General features: G+C 34.9%; 1 protein-coding gene across 1 annotated transcript; it reads right to left on the bottom strand.

The window, feature by feature from the left end:
• Window positions 1-2,311: 2,311 nt before the first annotated feature.
• Window positions 2,312-21,529, bottom strand: LOC149774379 (uncharacterized). The gene is made up of 4 exons (XM_089945348.1): window positions 21,373-21,529; window positions 15,073-15,172; window positions 9,276-9,368; window positions 2,312-2,785 (listed from the first exon to the last, which is right to left on the bottom strand). Exons 2-4 carry the CDS (start codon window positions 15,146-15,148, stop codon window positions 2,562-2,564), a joined length of 393 nt encoding a protein of 130 aa, XP_089801474.1. The 5' UTR covers window positions 15,149-15,172; window positions 21,373-21,529; the 3' UTR covers window positions 2,312-2,561.
• Window positions 21,530-22,217: the final 688 nt, after the last annotated feature.

Below are 22,217 nucleotides of genomic sequence, written 5' to 3'. Positions count from 1 at the left end.
GTTCAAGCTAATATCTTTACATGAGTCTAGTATGCATTTTCAGATTGGAGAGACCTGTTCAAGACATCCAGAATTTAGCTCATCAAAGTCATTAGCATCAATACATACTTACAGTATACTTACAGCATCGACAGTTTATGTTGGCTCGTGAGCATCTATTACATCATCATCTTCATACCTTTACATATGAATAATCATATTAAATACTGTCCTCAGCCATTTATTATACATATGATTGTTTCAGAGGCAAACATATCCGCAGTACATTACACAATCAGGTATATGCTCTCTGTTCAGCTCTGCTGTCCATGTGATGAAGGCACAATTGTGCACATAATGACTGTCACTGAATTGTATAAATCACTTTATTTATTAAATACATGTACTCGGGTTTGTTTTTTTGTGTACAACGATACGTGAGGGTTATTTATTTATATTGTACCATATTTCGAAAGAGTGAGTTCGGTTCATCCTATGCCGCACGTGCGAAGTGCTTTCGATGGGAAAAAACTGAATACTTCCAGCGCACAGACTATGTATGGCTGCACGGTCTGTGTATAAACGCCTCACCGTAGGACGAAATCTTTACAATACGGAACGTCTTTCATTGAGCAGTCTTCTTAAGGACATACACGTCTTCAGCTGTAGAGGTATGCGATTTATTTATTAATTTCTTATGTATGTTATAGGTTATACCTATTGTACTTCCACGTTTACTTTTTGTATAATTTCTATGTAACTCCGGTTTGCCTAGTGTAATGCAAATATTTTCAAGTTTTATGTATGACTTAATAGGAGATTTATATTAGCAATAAAGTTGCATTTTATTAAGAAATGTTTAGTACCATACGATTCTTATCGGACACAAGTAGGTTCACTTATGAACTTAATTATTGGTTTGTAATGTTGTGCCGATCATTGTAATCTGCGCAGCTTAACGTATATAACGTCATCACGTGTTATCCTGTGTGCCGTGTCATTCTTAGTACACCATGCTAGATTTATTTTCAGCTGATCAGAGTCGACGGAGTAACAGCTGTAGAGCTAACCATAAAAGCTGACCATAGCAGCCGTAGAGCTGAGTAAACAGTGTGTTGCTGGTTGAGTAGCAGATGATGGGGCGTTGTTGACCGATTGGTGGGCTCTGATTGATTGATTGATCAAGAAATGGTATGGTGGTCGGTGACTACCTGTAATGCTGGCTGCTTGATTGACCAGTGTGACTGGTAGCCAAGTATTCTGGTGACGGAGTGTTTAGTGTAACTCCATACATGTATTCTCTTAGCCGTGGGCTTATTTTCGGGTTTCTTATACCCTGTGTTTAGAGACTGTAAAGATATTTTGTACGATATATGTCCCATCGTATCATCATTTTACTATCTGAGTAAAGTACCTCATTTTTCACTATTTGAGTGAATATATTTTACTATATGACTAATGAAACCTCAACTGTAATCTTTGATTAAAACACATCATTCTTTTCGTCGTGTGAAATGATTATGAATCATTAACCTTTGTCCCTGTACTGTATAAGAATATGTATTTGTATTCACATTTATGTTCCATTATTAGGTTCGTACGGATTGTGTTAAAGTGTCCAATATTTGGATCTTATACACGCACGTGACCATAATATTTTTTTTCATTTAGGTCATTCATCTATAAACATTGTATTTGTATCAACTTCAAACGTGTTATTTTATAAGTCCGAAATCCACCCTTGTTATCTTGTTACAATAACATTATTGCCTTCCAAAATAGGTCTGTCTGGTCAGGAGAAAGCCATTGTTACCTTCTACAAAAAGTATATTCCTTCAGAACAATGGCATCGCTGTCCCAAAAAGTCTATCCCTTCAGGAAATTCAATATTGCTGCTCCAAAAAGGCATGTCCCTTCAGGAAAATGACATTGGTGGCACAAAAATTGGCACAATTAACCTGGCACATTTGTAGCAAAAGACTGCAGCATTGGTTCACGCCATTCTCTGTTATTTAAATAGCTATGAATGCACCAGATCCAATTAGAAAAGGGATTGTGCTTTATTGTGGAGAAAACTTATAACATTTTCCTTTTGCAAGAATCAGAAGAGTACAATTGGGAATTGAACACAGATATCGCAAGTGCATTACACGAAGAGATGACCAGTAAAATGTATGATAGTCGATTAATATGGACAAGAACATTTAAAGAACATATATGAAATTGTTATCAATGCCTAAAATGCCAGAATATGAAAGCATTGCCCGATTGTGAAATTTCCACTGTGCCATAATACATTACTTGCACCATTTTTTAAAATTATTCTCAACAATTAAAAGAACATGACTTTATTTTTATATTATCCACTACAAGATATACTTGAACTGTTTTGATACATATATAATACAATGTCAACTCTAACAAAAGATTGCAAAATATATGCAACATAAAGCTTATATCTTTTCGTCATGGTTTTGGAAAACCTATCAAAGCATATAAATGATCATCATCAGCCATGGATATTGAAGAACTTGTAAATCTAATCATTATTGTGTCTTTTAGACAATTTACAATTTTCTCCCTCATAGCACATGAGCCTTTGCATAGTCCCGTAACAATCCAATCAGAAGTTCTTTCAATCTCTGTCCTTCATTGCTTATGAAATTATCAAGTGCCTCTATGCTGCTGCTTCCAACCAGCTCCTGAACTTTCTGCACCAGTTTCTTTCTATCAACATCAGATAAGTTTCCAAGCGCTTCCACCATTGACTTGTAGTCATCTGATTTGAAGTACCCGGCAAACGATCCTAGATAGATATAAAATACAAAGAACTTGATTAATATGTTAAAGAGTATGTATGATATATAAAAGAACTTGATTAATATATATTTAACTTGTATGTATAATGTGTGTAAGAACTTAATTTCAATAGCTAAATATTATGTTTAATGTACACTCCGTGACAAGCAACACAAACATATATAAACTGTTTGATCAGGGTCAGTGCAGTTGTCTGGGAAATATCACTCACAGTTCATTTTGTTCAAAGGTGTATTGTATATGATCTTATGGTCTTATACCATGTTGCGGTCATATCGATACGCTGTCTGCAGCGTGGCAGTTAAAAGCAATGTTTAGCACTGGGGCATCATGTCGCAGACACGTAGTATGATGCACTACTCAATCGCCTTATTCTGACACCAGGCCAACCAGTCCTAACACTAGCCTCTTAATGCTGAGCGCCTAGCGAGGCAGCTGTTAGTTCCATGTTTATAAATTTTTGGTACGACTCGGCCGGGGTTCGAACCAACGACATCTTGCATTCGAGGCGGATGCTCTGACCAATAGATTACCAGATTCGTCGGTGGGAAAAGAGAGAATGCATTATATGGTTTATCTTAATAGATATGTCGTGCATGAATTTTATGTATTACTCATTTTTGTGAGTAACTACTCACACCAAATGTTCCATAATAGTGCTTTTTAATATAGTCGTCAGAAACTTTAGTCTAACTATGCATACTGTATTTGGTAATCAAGCATAAAGATCGCATATACCTCAACATTCTCTCCATCTTTCTCTCTTGTCAGGAGCTGAAATTTGTTTCACTTCATTTCACAGATCATACAATCATTAATGCTTAATAATATATTTCCATGCTGATTACAGGTACAGATTTGTTTCGTTACTGCTTGAATATGAATGGATGATTTAGAATAGTGGATTTATTTCTCTAGAATGAAATAACATCGATAAACATGAAAATTCTTTCAAATCCCGTAGCTATTAATTCTTTTCAAAACAAATGTGTGACTTGAAGCAAAAACAGTTTATTTGTAAATTACAAAGTGACAACCTTAAATGTAGACCTGTTTAAAAAGTGTAGAATTCCCGCTTAATCTTCATGTTCACATCGTAATTTCCCGATGATGCATCTGTACATCTCACCAAGATTCTTTCATCTTTCTCTCTGTATTCCCTTTTCTCCTTGGTTTTACTTAAATGTAATCTGTAGTTTCTATTTTGTGTCAACTGCAATGACCTGCCACTGAATCTTTTCGTTTAAAACTGCAATTCATGCCCTGTCCTATATTAAGAAACAAATCACACCCTAGTGCATTCTCTGACTCTCATTCGTTCGGATACTAACGCACATTCGCTACTAAAAAGACCTATAATTCAGTTTTCCCCTTATTTATATCATAGATGATACCGCTATGTAACTATTATCTCTTAAAATAAAATACTTTATATAACTTGATTCCGCCCAACAAAATTAAATACATGCATATATCAGTGTTTTAAAGAACTGCCCTACAATAAATGTATGCTGTAATAATTTGTATTTGCAACCAATGGCCTTTATCACTGCACCTCCACAACTGTCACATGGCAAATTTGCACACCCTGACACAAAATCTTGGCTATGAAAATGCTAAACTCTCTTTCTCTCATCCCGATACTACATTCACTACTCAGAGAGATCTTATGTACAAAATTTCCTTATTATACCGATGCCAGTTGAAGACGCGAAGAATACCGATTGCCATTATCTTACCCAAAAGAGTACATTATATAACTTTAATACCACCTCAAAAAAATTAGATATATGACCATACCAGCCCCTTATAAGACAGTTCTTTAATGAATGTTCTTATATTTAGGGTATTCTCTAATAAGTTGTACTTGTAATCAATGGCCTTTATCTACGTACATTCGCAATAGTCACATGGTAGGTATGCACACACTTTATTTATCTGTAACCACTTTACATGTCTTATACTGTAATGATGAAACAAATTTAGACAAGAAAGTCAATTAAACAAAGAAGTCATTATGTAGGAAAAAATGAAAATATGCAGCAAGCGAGTCGGTCTGATCAAACAGGTGCTCTTGTCGAGTGTACATCAATCAGCATTTTTTTAAATACTTTAATCTAGTAAACCTGACACTGAATTAGATGTAATTTTAAGCAAATGTACAATCGGAAACAATTACAGAAAAGCATGGTATTGTAAAGGCTAATTTATATATTCATTATAATATGGATGCTATTTTGTGTTTCGTTTGTCATATATTGGTTATGATTTCTTGTTTATAGTTGACATTTCAGCTTTTAATGTTCACAAGATGCAATGTTTTAAATCTAGTGCATACAAGTTATACTGCATTTATTCCATGTGCTTTCATAGTTATTGTCACTTTAATTTATTATTCATTTTTCATTTATCCTTCATTCTATTTCCATGTCAAAGGGTCACAAAACTATCTGAGCATCTGTATTGGCCATCCACCTGAAATTAAAACTATTGCTCCTGTGAATTTATCATTCAGTGTCGGTAGACATCAGTCTTTTGAAATGGTCCATCAATAACCCAAACCATATGGAAACCCATGGGATAAACCACTGGCTATATGCAGTTAAAGTAATCAAACACTTACTGAGGATGGCCTACCAAAAGCCTAACATATACCCGCTACAGAGAGTAGCTACACATGGCATATTTGGGACTCTGTGAAGTTACATGGAAATCCCTAGGAGAACACCAAACTGAAGATGGGCATATATTATACTATAATGGAGAGTGTGACAAGTCCATAAATGGAGAAGGCTTCCTTGTAAACAAAGCCATCAAGGGATCTTTGCTTGAATGCTGCCCCATATCTAGCAGAATCATTTCCATTCTATTGAAAGCATCTCCCTTCAACATCACAATTATCCAAGTCTATGCTCCAACTACCGATCATCATGATGAAGTAATAGAGGAGCTTTACAACAAACTACAGGGTATTCTAAACATGGTCAGTAAGAAAGATATGCTCATTGTCAAAGCAGACTGGAATGCCAAAGTTGGCAAAGATGCTCTAAAACACTGGGAAGTACATTGTGGACCTTCTTGCAATGAGCTTACCAATGAAAGAGGGAGACGGCTGCTCGAGTTCGCAAGCTACAACAACTTGGTACTAGCCAACACCCTGGGACAACATAAAGCTTCACGATGCTGGACATGGCACTCACCAAATGGAACCCATCACAACCAGATCGACTACATACTGGTTCAAAACCGTTACCAATCTGGCATCACTAGAGCAAAAACAAGGACATTCCCAGGTGCTGATGTTGGGAGTGATCAAGACCTCGTGATTATGAACTTCCGAGTGAGGCTGAAGAAAATTAACACGCCAAAGAACATCAGGCTCAAATTCAACCTTGAACAACTGAAGGACCCTAACATCTGCAAGTCATTCCAAGCCACAATTGGAGGAAAATTTGCTCCACTTCTTGTGATGGATGGTGATGTCAATGAGATGACAGACAATTTCAACACAGTCATGACAGCAACTGCCAAGGACATCATTGGCCTCCATTGACCGAAGAAAAAACCCTGGGTTACAGAAGAGATTCTGAAGATGTGTGATGCCCGAAGAGAACTAAAAAACACCAGACACACAACAGGGGCATTGAAGTACCGAGAAATAAACAAGAATATCAGAAACAACTTGAACAAAGCAAAAGAAAATTGATTTGGACAAAAGTGCACAGAAATGGGGAACAGTCTGATGAAGAATAACAGCAAAGAGGCATTCCAAATTGTGAAAGACCTCACCAGACAGAAACAACCAAGAGTCAGTACCATTCAAGACAGAAATGGAAAATGCCTCACAGAAGCGAGTGACATTGCAGAAAGATGGACTGAGTATTGCAAAGAACTCTACAACCATCAGTCCACAGAAGACCCAGAGGTGCTTTGAAGTTCCAAACTCCACAAATGATGATGACTCCCCCATTCTCAAAGACGAGGTGGAGTCAGCAATAAGAGCACTGAAGAATGGGAAGTCAGCTGGAGTAGACAACATCCCAGCTGAACTTATCAAGAATGAGGGAGAACCAGTGAAAGAGCTACTAACAAAAATCAGCAACAAGATCTGGCAGACAGGTGAATAGCCAACAGAATGGACCTAGTCACTGATTATAACACTTCGCAAGAAAGGCAATATCCAGCTGTGCCAAAATTACAGAACTATAAGTTTGATCAGCCATGCTAGTAAGGTAATGCTGAAGATCATCTTTAACAGACTGAAACCACAAGCAGAAGAAATAATCGCTGAAGAACAGGCCGGGTTCCGAAGTGGAAGAAGCACAACAGAACAAATATTCAATCTCAGGGTTCTGTGTGAAAAGTACTCGCAACACCAACAAGACATCTATCATGTGTTCATAGATTTCAAAAAGGCCTTTGACAGAGTGTGGCATGAGACATTATGGGCCACAATGAAGAAGTATAACATGGGACAAAAGTTAGCCAATACCATCAAGCAGCTGTACGCCAAGGCTACCAGTGCAGTAATTGCCCAAGGTGCTGTTGGGGACTGGTTCCAGACAACAGCGGGAGTGCGTCAAGGGGATCTCCTGTCACCCACGCTTTTCAACATATACTTAGAGTGCATCATGAGCGAAACCCTGGAAAATCACTGTGGGACAATCAGCATTGGAGGGCGTAACATCACCAACCTCCGCTTTGCAGACGACATTGATGGGCTGGCAGGCAGTGACGACGAGCTAGAGACCTTAGTGAAGAACCTGGATGAAACATCTTCCAGATTTGACATGGAGATAAGCGCTGAGAAAAAGAAACTGATGACAAATAGTGGCAAACAAATCTCAGCCAAGATTAAAGTCAGAGGACATGAATTGGAAACAGTGAGCCAGTTCAACTATCTTGGTTCCATAATCACTGAAAAGGGATCAAGAGAAGAAATTTTGTCAAGAGCAGCACAAACAATGGCAGCTTTGTCAAAGCTAAGACCCATCTGGAGAGACAAGAATATCTGTCTGAAAACTAAAATCAGACTATTGCGAGCTCTAGTCATCTCAGTCTTTTTGTACTCGTGTGATGCATGGACCCTGACAGCAGAATTACAACGAAGAATCCAGTCACTTGAAATGAGATGCTACAGAACCATCCTTGGCATCTCTTACATGGACCACATCACAAATGAAGAAGTGCGTAATACCATCAGGCGCGAAGTAGGCCAATATGAGGACCTCCTCACCACCGTCAAAAAGAGAAAGCTGAAATGGTATGGCCATGTCACTAGAGCCAACATTCTATCCACAACAGTCCTACAGGGCAGCGTCCAGGGTGGCAGAAGGAGAGGTTGACAGAGAAAAAAGTGGACTGACAACATCACAGAATGGACCAGGAAAAGTTTTGCGGAGACACAGGCATTGGCACATGATCGAGACAAGTGGATTGAACTGGTTAGATGTTCAGCAGCACAGTGCCTCAACGACGACAATAGGTCATGAGACTGATGATGATGATGATGATGCACAACTTTTTTCGGCCATGAGACAGATGGCATTTTTTAAGACCACACGAGAGCCGCTAACACTAATGTTTTAATATAAATACTGTTCACAGGCCAGATTTAGGTGACATTTTGATTTGTCATGAGGGCCGGATAGAACACGTTGGCTAACCGGATCCGACCCATGGGCCAAGGGACGTACAACCCCGGTCTAAGGGCAGCCAGCAATAAATAACATGCCAACTCAAGTGATCAAACACTGGCTGAAGATGGTCCACCAACAGCCCAAGTCAATTCCAGCTCAGTTCCTGAGATCAACTAACATCTAAGCGAGGCCCAGCAATAACTAACATCCGAACTCCAGTTATCAACCACAGACTAAAGATGGTCCATCAACAACCCCGGTATATCCAACCACCATATATACAATCCTGCTAAAAATGGCCTAACTTCACTAAACAAGTTTACGTGACCATCATATCTAATCTCGTTAAAGCTGACATGACCATGATATCTAATTAAAGCCGACATGACCGTGATATCTCAATAAATCTAAGATGACCATGATATATAATCTATCTAATGCTGACATGATTATAATATCCAATTAAAGATGACACAACCATGCTATATAATCGAAGTAAAGCTTACATGACCATGATATCTAATTAAAACTGTCAGGACCATGTTATCTAAATCTACTCAAAGATGTCACGACCATGATATCCAATTAAAGATGAGAAGACAATGATATCTAATTAAAGCTGATATAATCATGACATCTAATTATCGCTGACATGACCACGATATATATTTAAAGATGACATGACCATGATATCTAACTAAAGTTGACATGGAAATTATATCTAATTTCTTTAATGTTGAGATGACCATGATACATACTAAATTAAAAATAAAACATACAGTTTACTATATTTTGTCTATAAGCTTGTATCTGTCTCGAAGATTCTAGATTACATACCAGCAATACCACCAACGAGGGCACCTGGTGGCCCCCCTACAACGCCCCCAACTGCAGCACTGCCAGCTGCCCATGCCATCTGCTTGAATATTCCTGAAATCATTTTGTTTACAAAAATGTATTCTTCGAAAGCAATTATCTGATAGTAACATTAAAAGTACAGACGACGCAAATTCAAGTCTTTATACTTAATACATGAGAACACATCTACCCTTTTATACCATGAACAGAGATTGTCAAAAATGTCATAAATATATCATTTAGGCCTTGAATTAGGTTTCACAACTGAACAAGAAACAGTAATTAATTTGTGTAGTAAATGTGTTAACAAGTTCCATACTGTGTGACATATCTGCACAATAATTACATTTTGAAATGCACTATAATAACAAAATGTATCCTAGGTCACCAACTGTCAGGTGAGGTGGATGGCACGAATACATAGCTGCCAAGCCCTGAGTACAAAAATATTGAATGTATGTTACAAAATTATTGATTTTCAGGAACTAATACTAATTTTCCAAATTTTGATGGATGTGTAACTACTTACGATATCTGCAACCATCAGCAAATTACAACAGTAACTTAATTATTTAATGTCAAAAATGCATGTGTGTACTCATGCTCCTTCTGAATGGGCACCCTGTTCAGTATCGATTTGATTGTACCATATGTCATTGATGATCTGATATAATTTCGAGTTTTTTTGCTGAACTGTTTTCATTCTAACAAACGAGCAATTCTCTGCGATTTTATTGTCTGGAAATGGTGATAGAAACAAATCGCCAGCAAACATATTAAACAAACTATTAAATAACGTACATACACACCGAAAATTATCTTATTTTATTTCTCTCTAACATCTTGGTAACTTTCAAAAAGAAATAAAAATGCATAATATTTGTTATCAACATACACTAAACTCGTTCTAGAACAAAATTTATAACAAATGCTTTGAGGACACGTCACCTTCCTATCGACCTATATTTATTTTAAGCTTAAGACTAGAATATCGAAATATTGAAATAATCCAGAGGATGTTAAGAAGGAAATCCTATGCGTTGATATTTACCAGCAAACATTAATTACTTTCGTTTGTGATATTACTGTACTAAGATTTTTTTGACAAATGGACAAACATTCTGAAAATCTTTAATAATTTCTCTACAACAGCTGAATCAACTAATTATAACCAAGTTACTTTAAATAATTCTATGAATATTTCCTTCTTCTAAATAATAATTATACATGTGTGTGTGTGTGTGTGTGTGTGTGTGTGTGTGTGTGTAATATGTAAGTGGGTAAATAAAATTTACAACAATTAAAAAATGACTGAACAAAGGATGCAAGAAGAAAATGAGAAATTAATGACTGAACGAAGGATGGAATTAATAATAAAATAATGTAAGAGATGAGTGACAAAAAGAACAATTACAATTTATTCAGATTTAAACATGAATGAGAACAAACATAAGAATAATAACTAACATAAGAATAATAACAAACAGAAGAATAATAACTGACCTTACCTTTTCACAAATAGACATACGAAATTTAATTAAACAAGGACAGAAAATGCAAGGTGTAAATTTCAACAATGAACGGAGGCTACTTCTGAATGGGGGCTTTTGCTTACATTTTTTATGAAACAGAGCAGTAAACGAATTTTCCTTTTAGCCAAACGTTACCAATCTGCAATAATTAGAGGACATAAAAATACAAGTCTTAATTTGTTTCATCTACTATCTGGGCTTTATTTTATCATTGTATATTCTTTGCACATGGATATGAATGGATGAAGCAGCACAGGGAGTATAGGAAATAGCATCAGCCTCACATTTTGCATAATACAATGCTGTTCTGTTTTTCTGAATAATAATGAGTTGCACACAGGATCTCGTGGGTAGATGACATAAATACTATTTATGTCAAATAGATGAAATAGTAACTTGCATTATACAAATCTGAACCTGAAAGCCTTACAAGAATGAGAAAAATCGTCTCATTTGTAGTTGTTCTTTATTTCGCATAACAGTTAGGTTACTAGCTTAACAATGATTTTGACTTGTCTGCGATAGATGGGCTATGACATTGTTGTTCCTGCAAATATGGTGCTCATTGGAATGCTCGTACATGTCTATATGAGCACACTCTTCTCTTTCAGATCAAACCTAACAAACGAAAACGTTTCTCAATCCCTCGCAAACCTCAATAGATGAAGCAGCTACTTAAATCCAGCTAGAATATTCAAATTTATTATCACCATTAAGGTTTGACATCTCTTCATTAACTCTTAGCTGTATGTGATAAATCAATCTAAACAATAAATCTTACATATACATGTGATGACATTCCCTGGCCCATACAACTAACAATAATTGCTAGATAATTGAAATTTCTTGTACGCAACCAAACTTTAGCATCGACTAATTGAAATTAAAATTCTTAGGGAACTTTTGTCATTATCTCCTTGCCAGGATAGCAGTATACAGTATTGGCTGTCCAGGCGCACTTTTTAATAGTCGCTTAGAACCCTTCTTTATGAAAATAACAATAAGAGTTAGAAACATTTTTATGAAACCTCGATCAGGATTTTCTAAATCAAAATCTGAAAATATTTTTTTTTCAATTTTCAGAGGTTTATTTTACAAAACAGCAGCTTTATTTTATACTTTTTTTAAAACTATACTAGTATCTTTGGTTAACTAAAAACAAATTACAATAATAAAATGTCACAATCGTTTATTTTAACACCCACATCAATAGGACTTTTACCTGTTCTTGCACAAGTGCCTTCACGAGGATAAACTTTTCCAATTTTAGTTTTACAAACAACAGCTCGTTATTTGCGCAGCCGAAACATCAATAAATTGAACCCTCATTGGTGTGATAAAAGAATCTCACACGTTTGTGTCCATAACGGTCAAGCGCGGCTGATCTCATTGGGGAATACAGCATCAACACCAACATCTAAACAATTTGACGGCCACGGTTTATTCAACGGAACGTTAAACATCCACAATATAAGTACCTCCAGGGTGTTGTTAGACAAATATTCCTACTTGTTACTATCTCAACCAACCTTGCTTCTGGTACGGCAACTGCTGTTTCACCACTTTCATCATCCTTTGTTTAGTTACCATATAGCTAAACCATACCATACTTATTAACGATCAAAACTAAATTATCAAGCTGGTCCTGAAACAGATTATATTTTAGATGATAATTAGATTTTAATTTTTTGACATTAATGTTTCTTAAATCAGAATGATTAAAAGACAGTAATGTGTTCACCATGTTGGTTTTAATACTATATATCGATTATTTATCTAAAATGCTTTGTTAATAAAAAAAATTATTATGTTTGTAATAAGGAGTCTTTCACGAGGTCCAAGTATGATTAGACCAAACGTGTTAGTAACACGCTCAGTTTCTAATATAGTATCACTTATCGCATTATAATATGACATTGTTCACTAACGTTTTAACCAATTTCTTTTTCAGCTCATTGTATTTCTGAGTTCCACTCGTCTTACGTCATTGTTGTACGATAATCTTGATTCGTTTCTCCCAGCAGTAATTCGAATTTAAGTTTTGAAACAGAATTTAACTGTGTGGGGCTATTCATTTGTTATTAACGCTCATCATTGGTAAATTGTCACTCATGCAAAATGTGATTCATCGATGAATCTAGTGGTATTTGTTTTATTTTGATTGTATTGTATTGATTGCCTTGGATTAAAAGCTTACTTTGTTCCTCCTGATACATAATTGGATGTTCCACAGTTAGGCTCATTATGGTGTGATCTACATTAATTTCACCATCAATTTTGTTAAAATGTAATATGTTTGTCAATATGAAAATTATCATTGTAACTCTTTAATGAACAACTGTGCATGTGTTAGCTTTGGACGATTTGATTTAATAGTTTTAATCTTGCTGCAGCGTACGTATAATTGTATTCGCAAGATTTTCGTGTTACAGCCGGGTTTTCCTTTTCAACGCGATTTTATGATCCACAAACAATTTCAAACAACTCCATATGGATAGCGTCACTGTGATGCGGTGGAGACTGCCGCGCCAGCATCGCGTTTGATTGTGGCGCTGTCACTGTTGCTGTTAAATTAGTTGCCACTGCTTCTTGCCACATTTTGTAGATTATGTTGGTACTAATTTTGTACGTTCTAGCGATTTCACTCACGTTCACGTTAACATTCGAAGCCATAATTTCCTTGATTTCGTCACTGGACAGATGTTTTCCGCGATGTGGCATGGTAATATACTAAATGCATAAAGTTTTTATAATTAGCGAAAATAAATAAATGACGAAATATGTCATATTCGATGACCAAGATAATGATTATTAATTGACTAATATAGTATACGAACTGCTTATACATCACTAGATAGCGCTTCTAGTATATAAAATATGGAATTCGTGGTAATAACGATATTGAAGAATGCTAACCCGTCTAAAAATGAGTAAAGATAATATAGAGTATATATGAGTTTGGCTGGCCAGGATTTGTTAATAACGAAATGAAGAGTTTAGTAATAATAATCCTGTTAGATGCAACTGAAGAAACAGAGACATTGTTTTATTAATATAATGTTTGTACACTGTCATCAAGGATGTGTCTATACTGACAAATATACGTTTGATCATGACCACTCAGAACGTCTAAGTTATTGCGTTTTCAATACTATAGGGTTTGCATAGGTTTACTATGGCAACTGAATTGATACCATGAGTCCTAAATATATATATATTTACTCTCAAATCATGTGTCTACACATTTTATGACATACTTTGCCTCACGAACTTTGCTAAATTAATAATCTTTAAAAACGTCCACATCACAGGCATTAAGTAAACAATGATTGATACATGTCACCCTCCCAAAAAGTATAAGCATAATAAGTGCTATTACTCGAGGCAAAAGCGTAAATAGGGCGTACGAATTGTAATTATATATTATATTCCTAATTACAGCATGTTTGGAAAAAGGTTTATTTTGACAACTAACTAAACTATAATGACAACCAACCTGGTTCTGACGCTGTTCCAAATTCTTCTCGCAAAATCCATACACATTAGAACCAGAATAAAATATATACTAAAGTATTTTTTATATTTAGCACTCACTTCAACTTGTTTGCATGTGAACCTTTCGCTGATAGATCGTGAAGTGGAATTCTGCAATGCGCATGTTCAAGTTCTGAGAGTCATGTATTACATTACTCTCGTATTCGTCTTTTAAAGTTTGTAAAATGGTGTTGATTGCTCTTAAAGTTTGTAATAATTAATCTGCGCGAACATTTCCCGTCATATGCCATTCACAAAAAAATCAATCGATCAGGCAAGTTCACGTTTAAAGAAACCCTTTTGTTTTCTTTGAAATGGGACATGTGCAGTTGCCAGAAATAACAAACAAGGAAAGCACTCTTGCAATATTATTATGCAGCACTCACCTTTTAAAGAATATTTTCAACTTTACTTAGTAGAATTAAAGAGATGATAATGCAATTACATAACCAACTTTGTATGGCTTTATTTTAATATTATTTTTTAATGTAGCAGGAAAGCGTAATCCATATGCAGGCCTGCAGAAATGTAATTTCGTGCTGAAACAGCGTAATCATTACAATAAAAGCGTAATAGATGGTAGGTATGATGATGGAGTCAGATAGAAACTGAAGAATACTTATAAGTGGATTAAAAACGGATATTGCTGACAATATCTAAAAACAATAGATTCATAAATAAATAGACAGAACATGATACATTGTATACACCTTTGCTTGTTTTCTTCAACTCTTCATTTGTTTCCAGTAACTCCATGAGGTGTTCGTAGTAATGTTTATCAGCCATTATATAACTCCCTTTTGGTTAAATCTGAAGAAAGAAAAAAAAAACAATTTAAGTTTAACAATAGACTCTTAATAAACCTGTAATTTCACAGAGGATAGGGAAAAATGGATTAATGATGACATCATGTTGTAAGTTTTTCTTTGATGTCAGGTAGCCTGTCAGTCGTTCAGTCGTTCTAAGATGTAATGTAATATTCAGTTTTTCTTTACGACAGGCAGTCTATCACTTTATATCTGATGACAAGTAGCCTGTCAGTTTATCTATGATGACATATAGCCTGTCAGGTTTTCTATGTCAGGTAGTCTATTATTGTATCTATGATGTCAACTAGCCTGTAATTATTTATATGTCAGATAGCCTGTCAGTTTTCCGTAGCCTTATACAAGTGCTGGTACTAATACCTTTGCCGATTTCGCAATCGTAAGACGGAAACCTTTATGACCAAAAGGTATTCATTGGGTTTACAATAGTACACTATGGTATGAACAAACTGTTGTAATTCATTTTAATTGGAGGTGTTTTGTTTACATATAATTGCCTTATATGTCATTATCTAAACAATGCTTTATTCGTCCTTCTTTCTTGCCATGAATATAATTCTAAATATAAGAAATATATTAGTCTGTAACAAACGAATGATGAAATCTGACATGCCATTGAACATTTTACTGAATAATTTAAGTTTCGCAACTGAAAATGACTTTTCCTGTCTCACCACGATTAACTGACGATGTGCCCGTTCCTATCAAGTTACTGTCTTACAATATATGATTAACCGACGAAGTGCATTGTGTCTATCAAGCTATTGAAATTATGATATAAAAATTATGATTAAAGGTTTCTTTAAGAAAGCCAGAACGAACATCCAGTGGGATACACCCCCACATCGTACATAATCCGAAGTAAATCCGTTTACAACAAAAACATTCCTTAGAATTCCTTAGATATGTGATGTCTGAGAAAAAAATGCCAGCTTGACAAAATGGAACCACCAGGAGACCAGAACGTGTACTTAGAAACAAACGTGCTGCAAATGCATCTTTCTGGGGGTTAAGCTTCAAGCATCGAAATCTCTCCAAATCAAAACACTTTCTCATTAATTATAAGTGATTTAATTGGGTAGAAACATAATGTTTCCTTCTTAACTTCGAACTGTTGGCATTTGCAAGTAAGCCATTGCGAAAATTAAATGTGTTTTCCGCGCATGAATGTTATTAACATTGCGAAAACTATCTCTAGATTAATGACCAATAACAATTACGCTAACGTATTGAAGGAAGAAGAAGAAAAAACAAGGAGTGTTAATATGTAATACTTTTCAAGAATTCCAGACGTATGGTTTAGAAAAGTATAACGTTTATAACGTTTGGTTGTAATTCAAACTCGTGAGATCTGTTACCAGAAACAGGTGCATTTTTCCAAGACATCTGAATGTTTTCGGAGGAAAATTATTGAACCTTCATAGGGAAATACTATAAACTCTCTCGCAGACACACACACACACACACACACACACACACACACACACACATGCATTTCAAACGTCTGTGTTAACTCCTATAGTTTTATCTATGAAGGTCTACAAATTCACGCTGTTTAGTTTGCCATAAAACTATTTAAATTTGTAACATGTTGGTACTATTCGTCTCTAAGACACAAATGCTTTCAGATTTGTTTCTCATCATGAAATAATAATGCTAATTACAACAAGAACAAAAACAACAACAACAACAACAACAACAATAATAATAATAATAATAATAATAATAATAATAATAATAATAATCTGATATATTGAGTAATTAATGGTAGAAAGAAACAAAACGCATACTCAAAGCTTCCTGAACAAAAAAAATCTTTAGCTTAATTCTAAAATTTGGATAGTCAAACTGAGTTTCAATCTTAAAAAATGACTAGCGTATGTTTATTATTTTTCACTCGGTATATTAAACAACTAATGCATGCTTCTAAAACAAAATTGAAAATAAGTCATGCAGAATAATGCGATTTCACTGGATAAATTTATTTTTTAGGATGATATTTTGCTCTTCATTTTTTAAACACAGCAGCCGAGCAAGACGTCTTTTCTTGTTATGTTAGGATATAATTTAACCAACAGTCTGTTTGCAAAAAGAAATGCTCTTGAGATATATTACGGACTGAATTAATGAAACAAAGACTTTAAGTTATCACACATGTTTCAGTACTTTGTGAAATTTCCATGTCACGTTTGGCAAATACACAATGAAAGAATAATAATAATACTAATGACTATATCTCGTTCTCTCTTTGCATCAGTTACTCACACACCATACACGCACGTTATTAAATATCAGCAAACCAAAGCAAATTTAACACATTATATTTGTGTCGTAAAATTCTGTGTCTAATTGTTTTATTAAACATTTTAGCGGTTACAGGTATGGTGACGGTGGTGGGTCCAGAAAAATCGGTATGTGTATTTAGCACATTGAAAGGCTTTTTCTTAAATCTGTATTATATTTGATGAATTAATGTTTAACCTTATATTACTCTAGCAAAATTGTAACATATTTAAGATATGGAACACACAAAATCTGAGACTAGCAGAGTACTGTGACATCTGTTGTTACGAATCTTGAACTGAGTGACAGAAAAGAGTGAAAACCGACAACGTGGATCTGAATTTCAAAAGCAAATTGAAGTTTCTGACATAATTTTAAAAAATTCATATCCTAGAATGGGTCCCTAATTTTCTGGTACGCCTCCGTAGCTAACACTAAGTAACAGTAAAAAGCGAAAAACAGCACATTGAATACAAATTAACAAATAAGATATTTCCCTAGGATGCATAGTGAAATGTCAAACAGTACTTATTCATTATGATATAGGAGATAACTAACAGCGTTATAGACGAGGCTAGATTCTTTTTACTGTACTTATTCGAGGTTTTCGGAAGGTAGGGTGGCTTAATAATGTTTACTTTAATCCCGTCTTTAAAATCATACCTTGGATAGATGGGATGGTAGTTTTGTTTCAAAATAGGCGAGTAGGTGAGAGTAGGTACATTATATATGGCAATAGATATTGTGACTTTAAACTAGACCTATAGTGTCCAACGGGAGATAATAAATGTAGTTTTGTTAATAAGAGACTTACATTGTATTTTATACTGCTTCTTTTGCATCTAAAGGTGTGGGTGTCAGTTTGGTTTGGGCAGAGATTTTATAGAAGGGGTAAAGAATATTGTATAAGTGAGATCCTAGGGCAATAAGGGGAGACAGGGAATGTATTTGTAATGATAAGTGACAAATTTTATTTCTTTTTGTGCTTTTTCATCATATCCTCTGTGCATTAGGTGGTAGTTTTGATTGAAATAGGAAGGTAAGGACCTTAAAGATGAAAATATAGATTTTTCTTTATTTATAAGAAAGATTATAAAGGTTAATGTAGCCATTTGGGTTATTGGTTTTATTTAGAATGGATTGAAGTCGCCCGTAGCCTGTTGAACACGGTTTACTCTATAGGGTTATAGTGGAGATATTAAAAGTACGTTTGAAATTAGGAGGATAAAATAATGGTAGTCCTTCGACACAGAAAATGGTAGGCACTGAGATGGCTTTGCATAGTCGCTGACAGACGGAACATTAGAAGTATAATTTCGAAAAATTTCAATAGTAGTAACAGAAAACGCTGACTTGTGGCGACGTTCCCGGGTGCCACCATCTTTTATTTTCAAGAGCAACGAACGCTTTGCGGGTGACGACACGCAAGCGGGTTCGTTCGTGCGCTGTTAATTCCAAATTCGGCGGTCCGAGGCCTCTGCCACTTTAGACTGTCTTTTAGAGTGTAATTAAAGCGATTGCATTGTCGGTCTTGACTTATACGGCCATGTGATATTTCCCCAAAAATGAATTGTTTCAGCGAAGTTGGACCGTGTGCACCATTGCCTTGATATATATATATATATATATATATATATATATATATATATATATATATATATATATATATATATATATATATATATATCGAATAGAAAGATAAATGATTATAACATCATTTCGGTTGGATGTGCAGACAAATTCGCTTTTAATTCTAAATAGAACAAACATGTGAGAAACATAGGGAATCGACTAAGATCTAAAGTGACTGGTTTATTTCTTGGGGGAGTGGTGATGATGTTGTAAATTTAACGTCTGTCACGTGTGTATCAATTCTTTAGTGTGTGCCTTGAACAATATCCCTACCGTTCCCTCAGCCTGTCTTTCCTATAGTTAAAATGATGAAAAAAATATAAATGGTTTTGTGAACATTATAGTTACCTATTTCCCTTAACAGAGAAGTGTACTTTATCTCGATGGCACAATGATACTGCCCTTCATGATCAATAAAAATCTAATCTAACTTTTAAACACTACCTGTATGTTGATATTTAATATTTTGTACATGAATATGGAAGGAACAAGCCCTAATCCTTCCTCTTCATTTAAACTGAGCGGGCTTTTAACTTTTAATAAATGTTGATTTTGAAACCTTGCCTTCATTTGTGTCTTTTCATGTTTTAACCATCTCTCTGTGATTCACACAGTGACTCGCATGAACAGACCTCACACACATTGACATACAGACAAATATCTACCTCATTTTAAACGTATGTCATCACACCACATACAAGCAAACATGGCGTATTTGTTACATTGCCATTCGGCTCTCAAATATTCTGACCCTATTTAACACAGGGCCAGCAACTCCCGTCCGTAGATCTAAAGTGACATCTACGCTTTTGGATCTGCATTTTAACTTGGTCTGTCTGTCTCTGTTACACATTCTCACACATTGACAGACAAATTCCTCATTTTGCAAAGTATGCTATCAAACACATACCGTCACCTCAAGCAACTACACTGTTAAAATATATGACCTGACATGGCGTCTATGTTAAATATTCACTTGGTACATTGAAGCTATTTAACACAATCCTTCCCTCTCGCTCCGTTCCCGCCCCAAACATTCTTTATTATCTTAATTATCAAAGGCATCAATAAAAATGCGAGAGGGACATATAGTATTATGAAGTGAATCTAAACTAATCCTAATAAATGTCTATGAAATCATAAATGAATTTAAGGTTCCTTAACAATTTCAAAACCGGAAACGTAATGGTATTCCAAAAACGGTGATGATATCGAGATGGCTTTGGCCAGAATTCCTTCGAAATAAGTTCAGAGTTCTAGAAAAATAGTCTTGTTCAAAATGAGCATCTTCTATTTCCACTGAAAAGTCACAACAAATAGGTTTGCTGTCGAATAATATATAAGTACAATATAAAACACGCCTGCAGACTTACAACAGAAGCACAGAAGGAAGAATGACTTCAAAATCTGAATGAAATTGATTTTCAATTTTTTTTTTATATATTCTCCGCCTACTGAGTCTTTATTGCGCTAAAGACTCCACATGACGGACATTCTAACTCGCTTTCCTTCGACTTTGCCCATTCAAGTGATCCAGCCAAGCCATTCGGAAGTTACCTAATTTTTGCAGAAACAACCAACCCAATCAGTCATTGAGAAACTCAACCAACGACGCCATTAAATCTTATTATTAAGACTATTATTAATAATTGTCAACACATACGAAAGCATAGATTTATTGATTCCAAACAGTTTCCGTTTTATCCTTAGGTTAATTAAACGAAAAATCACAAAATATATCCTGTACAGCCAATGACCTTGAATAAAAATTACAAAAATTACAAAAGGAGTTATATATATATATATATATATATATATATATATATATATATATATATATATATATATATATATATATATATATATATATATATATATATATATATATATATGTATATATATATATACATATATATGCATATATATATATATATATATATATATATATATATATATATATATATATATATATATATATATATATATATATATATATATATATATATGAGTGTGTGTGTGTATGTATGCGTGTGTCTGTGTCCGTGTGTTCGAGGCAATACAACATTGAAATGGGTGTGCATCGATTTGAAGTTAGTTAAAGCCACACATCTCGACTGATACATTAGGATTAAACAATATTTGATGTTAAATGACACAATGTTATAGATTTCATTAACTTATGTCTGAGTGTATTCCACATCAATATGAATGTAATTTGATGACAAAGTGCTACACTGTAAGGAATATGTAAGACCCAAGGCTACTTACCCCTCCAGAAAGCTTGAAAACCTTGGAATACAAATAATAGTTATTGTTAGCACATACTACGAGGAAACAACCAGAATTGAAGATTGTAACAAAACGAAACTAGGTTCACATTGCATCAACATCAATTTGACATCCGGTACTTGACTGTAGTGGGCCGACAAATCGCACATGATCTTCTCTTCCTCCTTCGTGGTAAATTATATATGCTATTATACTAAAATGACCTGCTGGTATTCGTTCAACATGGTCGTCCCAATTAAATAAGTGTATAAATTTAAGTGCATATCATGGTTTAATTCTCTTTTTACACTCAGTTTTGACGCAAATATTCATAGACAAGTCCAACAAAATCCCCATCAATGTTAGCATCCGCTGTCAATCGGTATAACATCTAGTCTACATATTACACAACTTCATCATATTGGTCATTATACATTACTTATATGTAGTAATAAATCGAATCTTCATCAGAAACACCGAATACGGTTAAGCAGTCCATTTTCATCTTAATCTATCAATAATATTTGTCTTTAGTTATTGATGATAATGCTGCTGTAGGACTCACGGTACTAATTCCACTCCAATTGTAAACATATGGAAACACTATCATATTCAAAATTCAATAACTTAAAATTTATGGGTGCTGATAATGACACCTATAATTCTTCATGCACATCTAACCTTGGTGCAAGCTTATGCGTGGAGAACACCATATGACCCGCGGCACTTTGTTTACATACATGTGCATGAAACACGTGTTATTGATTCTGCACCAAATGAATCAGGTGCCACTTTCAGTATTGAGTACTCCTGATTCAAGCCTGTAAAAATGCTAAAATTACATC

This window comes from Sinohyriopsis cumingii, unplaced genomic scaffold, assembly GCF_028554795.1.
Source record: "Sinohyriopsis cumingii isolate HCF-2022 unplaced genomic scaffold, ASM2855479v2 utg000249l, whole genome shotgun sequence".
In the NCBI taxonomy this organism is placed as follows: Eukaryota; Metazoa; Mollusca; class Bivalvia; order Unionida; family Unionidae; genus Sinohyriopsis; species Sinohyriopsis cumingii.
The sequence above is the reverse complement of the archived record's forward strand: the minus strand, read 5'-3'. Positions and strand labels throughout refer to the sequence as shown.